Raw genomic sequence first — 14,353 nt, forward strand, 5'->3', positions numbered from 1 at the left:
CAAATCCACTTTCAATTAATTTTTCATATTAATATTCATATAAATATTTTTAATGTAACTCATCTCTTCTTAAATATAAGCTACACCTTGATCTGAAATAAAATTATTTATAAACTTAAGAAAATTATTATTCTTTTAAAATATTCTGATAACGACGGTATATAAACTGATTACAAACTTAAGTAAGGTCCAACGTGGATTATCAATTATAGGACAAGTTCCTCTGAATAGACTAAAATACCGCCAAATTTTTTAATTTTCAAGAACATAACTATTACTACCTAAAAATTTTAAATTACATTTTAAATAATAGGGTATCTAATCCTAGTTTATACCAAAAATTTTTTAGCTTCAATCATACTTAATAAAATTTAAAATTAAATTATAATTTCACCTAATAATTTAATTTTAAATTTAACATAAATGTATTTAACTAATTTTAAAATAAAATATTTATATTATTTGTTTAACCGCAACTGCTGGCACAAATTTTGTTAATATTATAAATACAACTAATTCTAAATTTCTTAAATTATTAATATGAATTACTGCGAATATATAAAATAAATCAATTTTTGAAATTAATTAATAATCACACAAAAATTTACATGTAAAATTAATTTTAAACAATCTAATAAGCTAAAATAAACCTTTAATACATATTTACAAAAATTTTATATTTAAAATAATCTTATTATTTATTTTTTAATAAATAATAAAATTTAATAAACATTCATAAATTAAATAAAATATTTATTAATCCATAAAAATAATTCTTTCCTCACAATTTTGTCCCCTTTAATACATATTTACAAAAATTTTATATTTAAAATAATCTTATTATTTATTTTTTAATAAATAATAAAATTTAATAAATATCCATAAACTAAATAAAATATTTATTAATCCATAAAAATAATTCTTTCCTCACATCTTTGCCCCCTTTAATACATATTTACAAAAATTTTAAATGAAAAATAATTTTATTATCCATTTTTTAATAAATAATAAAATTTAATAAATATCCATAAACTAAATAAAATATTTATTAATCCATAAAAATAATTCTTTCCTCACATTTTTCCCCCTTTAATACATATTTACAAAAATTTTAAATGAAAAATAATTTTATTATCCATTTTTTAATAAATAATAAAATTTAATAAATATCCATAAACTAAATAAAATATTTATTAATCCATAAAAATAATTCTTTCCTCACATTTTGCCCCTTTAATACATATTTACAAAAATTTTAAATGAAAAATAATTTTATTATCCATTTTTTAATAAATAATAAAATTTAATAAATATCCATAAACTAAATAAAATATTTATTAATCCATAAAAATAATTCTTTCCTCACATTTTTCCCCCTTTAATACATATTTACAAAAATTTTAAATGAAAAATAATTTTATTATCCATTTTTTAATAAATAATAAAATTTAATAAATATCCATAAACTAAATAAAATATTTATTAATCCATAAAAATAATTCTTTCCTCACATTTTTGCCCCTTTAATACATATTTACAAAAATTTTAAATGAAAAATAATTTTATTATCCATTTTTTAATAAATAATAAAATTTAATAAATATCCATAAACTAAATAAAATATTTATTAATCCATAAAAATAATTCTTTCCTCACATCTTTGCCCCCTTTAATACATATTTACAAAAATTTTAAATGAAAAATAATTTTATTATCCATTTTTTAATAAATAATAAAATTTAATAAATATCCATAAACTAAATAAAATATTTATTAATCCATAAAAATAATTCTTTCCTCACATTTTTCCCCCTTTAATACATATTTACAAAAATTTTAAATGAAAATAATTTATTATCCATTTTTTAATAAATAATAAAATTTAATAAATATCCATAAACTAAATAAAATATTTATTAATCCATAAAAATAATTCTTTCCTCACATTTTCCCCCTTTAATACATATTTACAAAAATTTTATATTTAAAATAATTTTATTATTTATTTTTTAATAAATAATAAAATTTAATAAATATCTATAAATTAAATAAAATATTTATTAATCCATAAAAATAATTCTTTCCTCACATCTTGTCCCCTTTAATACATATTTACAAAAATTTTCCATTTAAAATTTAAATAAAAAAATTTTAAATATTAATTAATATACTATAAATAATTTTTTTTTAATCAAAAATATATTAATTTTTATAAATTTATTTATTAATATATATATATATATATACTTATTATTTTTTTATTGTTTTTAATTTAAACTATACTAAGTTAGATCAATAAATATCTATATTAATATAAATATTTAATTAATTTATAGATATATATTAATTTTGAATCAAAAATTTGGGGATGTATAAATCGGTAAGGATCTCCTATTTTTTAATATTTATATATTTATCTAATGTTCCATTAAAAAATATTGCCAAATATATAAATATTTAATTAATTAATATATATATATCAAACAATTATAATATTAACCCTATTAAATTAAATTATTTATATTAAATTCCACCCTTATATATTTATATATATAGTATATTTAATAATTATGTAATATTTAATATTTTAAATTATGAAATTTATAATTATATATAAATAAATCTATTTATATAAATATATTAATTTAATATATAGTTATATATATAGGAAAAATAAAATTATCTGTAAATATTTTTATTTTTAAAAAATAAAAATTGAAATTAAAATAAAATTATATATAAATAATATTTATTAAGTATAAAAAAATAAAAAATTTAAAAATACATATTAATTTTTAAATAATAATTAATTTTCCATTTAAAATTTAAATAAAAAAATTTTAAATATTAATTAATATACTATAAATAATTTTTTTTAATCAAAAATATATTAATTTTTATAAATTTATTTATTAATATATATATACTTATTATTTTTTTTATTGTTTTTAATTTAAACTATACTAGGTTAGATCAATAAATATCTATATTAATATAAATATTTAATTAATTTATAGATATATATTAATTTTGAATCAAAAATTTGGGGATGTATAAATCGGTAAGGATCTCCTATTTTTTAATATTTATATATTTATCTAATGTTCCATTAAAAAACATTGCCAAATATATAAATATTTAATTAATTAATATATATATATCAAACAATTATAATATTAACCCTATTAAATTAAATTATTTATATTAAATTCCACCCTTATATATTTATATATATAGTATATTTAATAATTATGTAATATTTAATATTTTAAATTATGAAATTTATAATTATATATAAATAAATCTATTTATATAAATATATTAATTTAATATATAGTTATATATATAGGAAAAATAAAATTATCTGTAAATATTTTTATTTTTAAAAAATAAAAATTGAAATTAAAATAAAATTACATATAAATAATATTTATTAAGTATAAAAAAATAAAAAATTTAAAAATACATATTAATTTTTAAATAATAATTAATTTTCCATTTAAAATTTAAATAAAAAAATTTTAAATATTAATTAATATACTATAAATAATTTTTTTTAATCAAAAATATATTAATTTTTATAAATTTATTTATTAATATATATATATATATACTTATTATTTTTTTTATTGTTTTTAATTTAAACTATACTAAGTTAGATCAATAGATATCTATATTATTATAAATATTTAATTAATTTATAGATATATATTAATTTTGAATCAAAAATTTGGGGATGTACAAATCGGTAAGGATCTCCTATTTTTTAATATTTATATATTTATCTAATGTTCCATTAAAAAATATTGCCAAATATATAAATATTTAATTAATTAATATATATATATCAAACAATTATTATATTAACCCTATTAAATTAAATTATTTATATTAAATTCCACCCTTATATATTTATATATATAGTATATTTAATAATTATGTAATATTTAATATTTTAAATTATGAAATTTATAATTATATATAAATAAATCTATTTATATAAATATATTAATTTAATATATAGTTATATATATAGGAAAAATAAAATTATCTATAAATATTTTTATTTTTAAAAAATAAAAATAAAAATTAAAATAAAACTATATATAAATAATATTTATTAAGTATAAAAAAATAAAAAATTTAAAAATACATATTAAATTTTAAATTTTAAATAATTTTCCATTTAAAATTTAAATAAAAAAAAATTAAACATTAATTAATATATTATAGATAATTTTTTTTAATCAAAAATATATTAATTTTTATAAATTTATCTATTAATATATATATATATATATTAATTTTTTATTATTTTTAATTTAACCTATACTAAGTTAGATTAATAAATATCTATATTAATATAAATATTTAATTAATTAATAAATATATATTAATTTTGAATCAAAAATTTGGGGATGTATAAATCGGTAAGGATCTCCTATTTTTTAATATTTATATATTTATCTAATGTTCCATTAAAAAATATTGCCAAATATATAAATATTTAATTAATTAATATATATATATCAAACAATTATTATATTAACCCTATTAAATTAAATTATTTATATTAAATTCCACCCTTATATATTTATATATATAGTATATTTAATAATTATGTAATATTTAATATTTTAAATTATGAAATTTATAATTATATATAAATAAATTTATTTATATAAATATATTAATTTAATATATAGTTATATATATAGGAAAAATAAAATTATCTATAAATATTTTTATTTTTAAAAAATAAAAATAAAAATTAAAATAAAACTATATATAAATAATATTTATTAAGTATAAAAAAAATAAAAATTTTAAAACACATCTTAAATTTTAAATTTTAAATAATTTTCCATTTAAAATTTAAATAAAAAATTTTTAATATTATAAAAATATATTAAAAATAATATTTATTTAATATTTATAAATAACAACAAAACAACAAATATAAAAATGAATAAAATTAATTTAATATTTAAAATTTAATAACGTACTTAAAAAGTTAAATAAACACAAAAAAATATACAAAACCATATTTAAATAAATTTTTTATAAAATACACCAAAATCCTTAAAAAATAAAAATCCATCTTAAATTTTAAATGGAAAATTTTAAATGAATTGCCTGATTAAAGGGTTACTTTGATAGAGTAAATCATGTGGTTTACCATATTCATTATATTTAATAGAATTAAACTATTCCTAAAAGAATCAAAATCTTATGTGCTTCTTACACTAAAATATATTTATATGTATATATTAAAATTATTTTTATTAAATTTAAAAAGATAAGCTAATTAAGCTAATGGGTTCATACCCCATTTATAAAGGTTTTAACCCTTTTTTTTTAATTTTTATTAATTCATCTAAAATTTTATTTTTTTTAATTATAATCATAGGAACAATAATTACTATATCTTCAAATTCATGACTAATAGCATGAATAGGATTAGAAGTTAATTTATTAGCCTTTATTCCTTTAATTAATTATAAAAATAACTTAATATCCTCTGAAGCTTCTTTAAAATATTTTTTAATTCAAGCATTCAGATCAGTTATTCTTTTATTTTCAATTATTCTAATTTTAAAAAATAATTCAATTAATGAATCTTTAGAAAAAAATTATTTAATAATCCTTTCTTCTTTACTAACAAAAATAGGAGCCGCCCCTCTCCATTTTTGATTTCCTAGAGTCTCAGAAAGATTATCATGAATAAATCTAATTATTTTAATAACTTGACAAAAACTCGCCCCTTTAAGTTTAGTCTCTTATATTAGAAATAATTATTTAATAAGAATAAGAATTATTTTTTCTGCTATTATTGGAGCCATTGGAGGATTAAACCAAACTTCTTTACGAAAATTAATAGTTTTTTCTTCAATTAATCATATCAGATGAATATTAATTTCAATAAATTCTAATAATATAATATGACTAAATTATTTTTTATTTTATTGTTTTTTATCCATTACATTAATATTAATATTTAATGTCTATAAACTAACACATATTAATCAACTTTTCATAATTTTTAATAAAATAAAAAATTTTAAATATTTAACTTTTATAAATTTTTTATCTTTAGGAGGATTACCCCCCTTTTTAGGATTTTTACCAAAATGATGAGTTATTCAATATATAATTATTAATAATAGAATAATATTATTAATAATTCTTTTGATAACTTCCTTAATTACCCTATTTTTTTACCTTCGTTTAACTTATTCAGCATTTATAATAAATTTTTTTGAATCAAAAATTTTATATTATAATTTAAACAAAAATAAGTTTAATTTCATTTATTTAATCATTTCATTTTTTCTAGATTTGGTCTTTTATTAGTTTCAATAATTTTTTATCTTTATTAAATTAAAGGTTTTAAGTTAATGAAACTAATAGCCTTCAAAGCTGGAAATATGAAATAATTCTTAAGCCTTAGTATAAAATACACCGTTAGAATTGCAGTCTAAAATCATTTATTTGACTATAAAGCCAGCTATTGATTAAAAAGAAATAATTCTTATAAATAGATTTACAATCTATCGCCTAAATTTCAGCCATTTAATCAATCGCGACAATGGCTTTTTTCTACTAATCATAAAGATATTGGAACCCTTTATTTTCTATTTGGTGCATGAGCTGGTATAGTGGGAACTTCTTTAAGAATTTTAATTCGGGCAGAATTAGGACACCCAGGAGCTTTAATTGGAGACGATCAAATTTATAATGTAATTGTTACAGCACACGCCTTCATTATAATTTTTTTATAGTAATACCAATCATAATTGGTGGATTTGGAAATTGATTAGTACCTTTAATACTAGGAGCCCCAGATATAGCTTTCCCACGAATAAATAATATAAGATTTTGGTTATTACCTCCTTCTTTAACTCTTCTTTTAATAAGAAGTATAGTTGAAAACGGAGCTGGAACAGGATGAACTGTTTATCCACCCTTATCTTCTATTATTGCTCATGGAGGAGCTTCCGTTGATTTAGCTATTTTTTCACTACATTTAGCAGGAATTTCTTCTATTTTAGGAGCTGTAAATTTTATTACTACTGTTATTAATATACGATCTTCAGGAATTACTTTTGATCGAATACCTTTATTTGTTTGATCTGTTGTAATTACTGCATTATTATTATTATCTTTACCTGTTCTAGCAGGTGCTATTACAATATTATTAACTGATCGAAATATAAATACTTCATTTTTTGACCCTGCTGGTGGAGGAGACCCAATCTTATACCAACATTTATTTTGATTTTTTGGGCATCCAGAAGTTTATATTTTAATTCTTCCAGGATTTGGAATAATTTCTCATATTATTAGACAAGAATCAGGAAAAAAGGAAACTTTTGGATCTTTAGGAATAATTTATGCTATATTAGCTATTGGATTATTAGGATTTATTGTATGAGCTCATCACATATTTACAGTAGGTATAGATGTTGACACCCGAGCTTATTTTACGTCAGCAACAATAATTATTGCTGTTCCAACAGGAATTAAAATTTTTAGTTGATTAGCTACAATTCATGGAACCCAATTGAATTATTCTCCTACTACTATATGAGCTTTAGGATTTGTATTTTTATTTACAGTTGGAGGATTGACAGGAGTAGTTCTAGCTAATTCTTCTGTTGATATCATCTTACATGATACCTATTATGTTGTAGCCCATTTTCATTACGTCTTGTCAATAGGAGCTGTATTTGCTATTATAGCTGGATTTATTCATTGATACCCTCTATTTACAGGATTATATATAAATGCAAAACTTTTAAAAAGTCAATTTATAATTATATTTATTGGAGTAAATTTAACCTTTTTCCACAACATTTTTTAGGATTAGCTGGTATACCTCGACGATACTCAGATTATCCAGATGCTTATACTATATGAAATATTATTTCAACAATTGGATCTACAATTTCATTATTAAGAATTATTTTATTTCTATATATTATTTGAGAAAGTATAATTATAAACCGACAAATAATTTACTCAATTCAATTAAATTCTTCAATTGAATGATTTCAAAATTCTCCTCCTGCTGAACACAGATATTCAGAATTACCATTATTAACTAATTTCTAATATGGCAGATTAGTGCAATGGATTTAAGCTTCATATATAAAGTATTTTACTTTTATTAGAAATTTCAACATGATCAAATTTAAACCTTCAAAATAGAGCTTCACCCTTAATAGAACAATTAACTTTTTTTCATGATCACACCTTAATAATTTTAGTTATAATTACTATTTTAGTTGGTTATTTAATATTTATATTATTTTTTAATAATTATACTAATCGAAATTTATTACATGGACAAACTATTGAAATTATTTGAACTATTTTACCTGCTATTATTTTATTATTTATTGCTTTTCCTTCTTTACGATTATTATACTTATTAGACGAAATTAATGAGCCTTTAGTTACATTAAAAACAATTGGTCATCAATGATATTGATCATATGAATATTCTGATTTTATAAATATTGAATTTGACTCTTATATAATTCCAACAAATGAATTAAATATTAATAATTTTCGACTTTTAGATGTAGATAATCGAGTTATTTTACCTATAAACTCTCAAATTCGAATCTTAGTAACTGCTGCAGATGTAATTCATTCTTGAACAATTCCAGCTTTTGGTGTAAAAGTTGATGGAACTCCAGGACGTTTAAATCAAACTAATTTTTTTATTAATCGTCCTGGATTATTTTATGGACAATGTTCTGAAATTTGTGGAGCTAATCATAGATTTATACCTATTGTAATTGAAAGTATTCCAACTAACTTTTTCATTAAATGAATCATAAATTATTCTAATTCATTAGATGACTGAAAGCAAGTACTGGTCTCTTAAACCATTTCATAGTAAATTAGCAATTACTTCTAATGAAAAAATTAGTTAAATAAATAACATTAGTATGTCAAACTAAAATTATTAATTAATTAATATTTTTTAATTCCACAAATAGCTCCTATTAATTGATTAAGTTTATTTTTTTTATTTTTTATAATTTTTATTATTTTTAATATAATAAATTATTATTATATACTACCTACTTCATCAAAATCATTAAGTTATAAATTAACAACAAAGATATTTAATTGAAAATGATAACAAATTTATTTTCTGTTTTTGACCCTTCTTCAAGTATTTTTAATTTTTCTATTAATTGAATTAGAACTTTTTTAGGAATTATTATAATCCCAATAATTTACTGACTAATTCCTTCTCGTTATAATATTTTATGAAATAACATTTTATTAACCCTTCACAAAGAATTTAAAACATTATTAGGCCCTACAGGAAAAAATGGATCAACATTAATTTTTATTTCTTTATTTACAATAATTTTATTTAATAATTTTATAGGATTATTTCCTTATATCTTTACTAGAACTAGTCATTTAACATTAACTTTATCTTTATCTTTACCATTATGAATTTCATTTATAATTTATGGTTGACTTAATCATACTCAACATATATTTGCTCATTTAGTTCCTCAAGGAACTCCTGCAATTTTAATACCATTTATAGTTTGTATTGAAACAATTAGAAATGTTATTCGACCAGGAACTTTAGCAGTTCGATTAACTGCTAATATAATTGCAGGACATTTATTATTAACTCTATTAGGAAATACAGGTCCATCTTTAACTTCATTGATTTTATCAATTTTATTATTTAGACAAATTTTATTATTACTTTTAGAATCTGCTGTAGCTATTATTCAATCTTATGTATTCGCAGTATTAAGAACACTTTATTCCAGAGAAGTAAATTAATGTCAACTCATTCAAATCATCCATTTCATTTAGTAGATTATAGCCCTTGACCATTAACAGGAGCCATTGGTGCAATAACAATTGTTTCAGGAATAATTAAATGATTCCATCAATATAATATATCATTATTTATTTTAGGAAACATTATTATTATTATTACTGTTTATCAATGATGACGAGATGTCTGTCGAGAAGGAACATACCAAGGCTTACATACATTTATAGTAACAACAGGATTACGATGAGGAATAATTTTATTTATTTTATCTGAAGTTTTATTTTTTGTTTCATTTTTTTGAGCTTTTTTTCATAGAAGTTTATCTCCAACTATTGAATTAGGAGCTTCATGACCACCTATAGGAATTTCCCCTTTTAATCCATTTCAAATCCCATTATTAAATACAGCTATTTTATTAGCTTCAGGAGTTACTGTAACATGAGCTCATCATAGATTAATAGAAAATAACCACTCACAAACTTCCCAAGGATTATTTTTTACTATTTTATTAGGAATTTATTTCACAATTTTACAAGCATATGAATATATCGAAGCCCCATTTACAATTGCTGATTCTATCTATGGGTCAACATTTTTTATAGCAACAGGATTTCATGGAATTCATGTTTTAATTGGAACAACTTTTTTAATAATTTGTTTAATTCGTCATTTAAATAATCATTTTTCCAAAAATCATCATTTTGGATTTGAAGCAGCTGCTTGATACTGACATTTTGTTGATATTGTTTGATTATTTCTTTATATTTCTATTTATTGATGAGGAAGATAATTAAATTCATTATTTATCTAAATAATATAAAAAGTATATATGACTTCCAATCATAAAGTCTATAAAATATAGATTAGATAATTTTATTATTAACAATTATAGCAATAATTATTTTAACAATTTGTTCTATTGTAATATTTTTAGCTTCAATTTTATCAAAAAAATACTTAATGATCGAGAAAAAAATTCCCCCTTTGAATGTGGATTCGATCCAAAATCTTCTTCACGAATTCCATTTTCACTTCATTTTTTTTAATTACAATTATTTTTTTAATTTTCGATGTTGAAATTGCATTAATTTTACCTATAATTATAATTTTAAATTTTTCAAATTTATTTATATGAAGAATAACTTCAATTATCTTTTTAATTATTTTATTAATTGGTGTGTATCATGAATGAAATCAAGGGATATTAAATTGATCTAATTAAATGGAAAATTTATTTTAGGATTGTAGTTAAATTTAACATTTGATTTGCATTCAAAAAATATTATTTTATGTAATCTATCTTATAAAGAATATGAAGTGATACATCACATTTAGTTTCGACCTAAAAATTAGGTAAATTACCCTTATTCTTAATATTAATTGAAACCAAAATAGAGGTTTATTACTGTTAATAATAAAATTGAATAAAATTCCAATTAAAGAAATATGATGAACAAAAAAAAGCTGCTAACTTTTATTTTTAATGGTTAAATTCCATTTATATTTCTATATTTATTTATTAGTTTAATAAAAACATTACATTTTCATTGTAAAAATAAATATTATTATTTATAAATTACTAATTTTAATTCTTTAAGTATTTAAAGATAACATAAATCTCCCTTACAACTTCAACGTAATACTCTAATTATAAGCTATTTAAACACCAAATAACAAAAAATATTAGTACAAAAAAAATAAACTTATTAATATTATAATTAAACTATTATTCTGCAAAATTTGATTAAATTTTGAATATCCCAATAAATTTTTATATAAATAAAATCCTCCAAAAAATTCAGATCAACCCTGATCAAAACTTTTATACAAATTTTTACCTAAAAATAAAAAATTAAAAATTAACCCATATGTAACAATATTAGGCATAAATCACATCGAACCAAAAAATAAAGAAATAAAATAATTTTGTAAAGATTTATTGAAAAAATATAAAGAAATTTTTGAAATATAATATCCTACTAATCCCCCTAAAATACACACAATTAAAGTTAATAATTTTAATAAAAAAGGTAAACAAATTATTGAAGGGGTGCCAAATAACAGTCAATTTAAAAATCCTCCACCAATAATTCTTATAAATAATAAACCAGATATTCCTTTTAATATAATTCAACTATTATCTCTCAATAAATTTAAACTATAAAAATTAAAATTTCCAACTAATGAATAATAAACTAAACGAATTGAATATCTAACTGTTAATCCTGTAGAAAAGAAAAAAAGAAAAAAAGAAAATATATTAATATAACTCAATGATACAATTTCTAAAATTATATCTTTAGAATAAAATCCAGCCAAAAAAGGTATTCCACATAAAGCTAAATTAGCAATATTAAAATATCTACATGTAAAAGGTATATAACTTCTTAATCCTCCTATTAAACGAATGTCTTGTAAATTATTTATATTATGAATAATAGCCCCAGCACACATAAATAATAATGCTTTAAATAAAGCATGAGTTAATAAATGGAAAAAAGCTAATTTATAAAATCCTATAGATAAAATTCTCATTATTAACCCCAATTGACTTAAAGTAGATAATGCAATAATTTTTTTTAAATCAAACTCAAAATTAGCTCCTAACCCTGATATAAATATTGTCAATCCTGAAATTAATAACAATCTTTGTCCTAAAATTGTATCTCCAATTAATAAATTAAACCGGATTAATAAATAAACTCCAGCAGTAACAAGAGTAGATGAATGTACCAAAGCTGACACAGGAGTAGGGGCTGCTATTGCTGCAGGTAACCAAGCTGAAAATGGAATTTGAGCTCTTTTAGTTATTGCCGCCAATACAATTAATATACCAATAATCAATATATTTATATCTAAAATATTAAATTTTAATAAAAAAATATAATTTCAAGATCCATAATTTAATATTCAAGCAATCGCTAATAATAAAGCAACATCTCCAATACGATTTGATAAAACAGTTAATATACCTGCATTATAAGATTTTACATTTTGAAAATAAATCACTAATAAATAAGAAACTAACCCTAAACCATCTCATCCTAATAAAATTCTAATTAAATTTGGAGAAATAATTAAAAATATCATTGATATAACAAATAACAAAACTAATAAAATAAATCGATTAATATTTATATCTCCTGCTATATATTCTTTTCTATAATAAATTACTAAAGACGAAATTAATAATACAAAACATATAAAAATTAATCTTATTCAATCAAATAAAAAAGTTATTACAATTCTAATTCTATTTAAAGAAATTAATTCTCATTCTAAAAAAATTGAATAATCATGATTAATAAATATTAAACCAAAAATAAAAGAAATAATTCTTAAATTAATTAATAATCAAAATCTTATTCTACATAAAGATAAATTTTTCACAATTTAAAATAAAATTTTATATTTTTGACACCACAAATCAATGTTTTAATTAAACTATTTAAATATAATCAAAAAAAAATTATTTCACTTTTTATAATCAATAAATTTAAAGGAACCCAGTGTAATAATAGTAATAAAAATTCTCGTATATTATTTATTCTAAAAGAATAAACCCCTGAATAAATTTTTCCATGTTGTCTATAAGAATATAAATATAAAGTATATGCAGCTCTAAAAAAAGACAAAAAAGATAAACTAATTAGTAAATATCAATTTACAATTCTATTTATTAAAAAATTTCCCCTAATAAATTTAATGTAGGAGAAGCAACTATATTTCCAGACCACAATAAAAATCATCATAAAGTTAAAGATGGTATAAAATTTAATAACCCTTAATTACTAATAATTTCCGTTTACCTAATCGTTCATATCTAATATTAGCAAAACAAAATACACCCGAAGAATATGAACCATAACCAATTATTAATCTATACCCCCATAAATTCCTCAATTACTCAAATTTATAATCCCAACTAAAACAATTGCTATATAAGCAACAGAAGAATAAGCTATTAACGATTTTAAATCAACTTGTCGTAAACAATTCAATCTAACCAAAATTCCTCCAATTAATGATATACTAATAAAAAAATTATTAAATTTTAAACAAATAAATGAAATAAAAGAAAATACTCGTAAAAGATCATATCCTCCTAATTTTAATATAATTCCATCTAAAATTAATGAACCAGAAATTGGAGCTTCAACATGACCCTTAGGTAATCATAAATGAACTAAAAATATAGGTGTTTTTACCAAAAAAGCTAAAATTATAGAAAAATATAATAATTCATTATTAAATATATAATTACTTAAAAAGTAAAAATTTAAATTTCCTAATTTTTCATACAAATAAAAAATTCCTAATAATATAGGTAAAGATACAAACAAAGTGTAAAATAATAAATAAATTCCAGCTTGTAAAGGCTCAGATCCCATCCCCATCCATTAATAATAAAGTTGGAATTAAACTGCTTTCTAAAAATAAATAAAAAACAAAAATATTTATACTAGAAAAAGTCAAAATTAAAAATATTAACATAAAAATAACATTAATTATAAATAAATTATTATA

General features: G+C 18.6%; 1 protein-coding gene and 2 pseudogenes across 2 annotated transcripts; 2 read left to right on the plus strand and 1 right to left on the minus strand.

Moving 5' to 3' along the window:
* Positions 1–6,135, plus strand: part of LOC119688858 — a 59,082-nt pseudogene extending 52,947 nt beyond the window's left edge.
* Positions 6,136–6,817: 682 nt separating this feature from the next.
* On the plus strand, positions 6,818–8,861 carry LOC119687703 (cytochrome c oxidase subunit 1-like; the record flags this gene model as incomplete). The annotated part of the gene is given in 2 exon segments (XM_038102117.1): positions 6,818–7,847; positions 7,850–8,861. Coding segments are annotated over 2 exon segments (1,296 nt in total), but the record flags the coding sequence as incomplete, so codon positions are not given.
* Positions 8,862–11,575: 2,714 nt separating this feature from the next.
* LOC119687704 lies at positions 11,576–13,210 on the minus strand (annotated as a pseudogene). Its single transcript, XR_005253255.1, has one exon. The product of XR_005253255.1 is annotated as an NADH-ubiquinone oxidoreductase chain 5-like (transcript).
* Between the last annotated feature and the right edge of the window lie 1,143 nt (positions 13,211–14,353).

Source organism: Teleopsis dalmanni, chromosome X (assembly GCF_002237135.1).
Source record: "Teleopsis dalmanni isolate 2A chromosome X, ASM223713v2, whole genome shotgun sequence".
In the NCBI taxonomy this organism is placed as follows: Eukaryota; Metazoa; Arthropoda; class Insecta; order Diptera; family Diopsidae; genus Teleopsis; species Teleopsis dalmanni.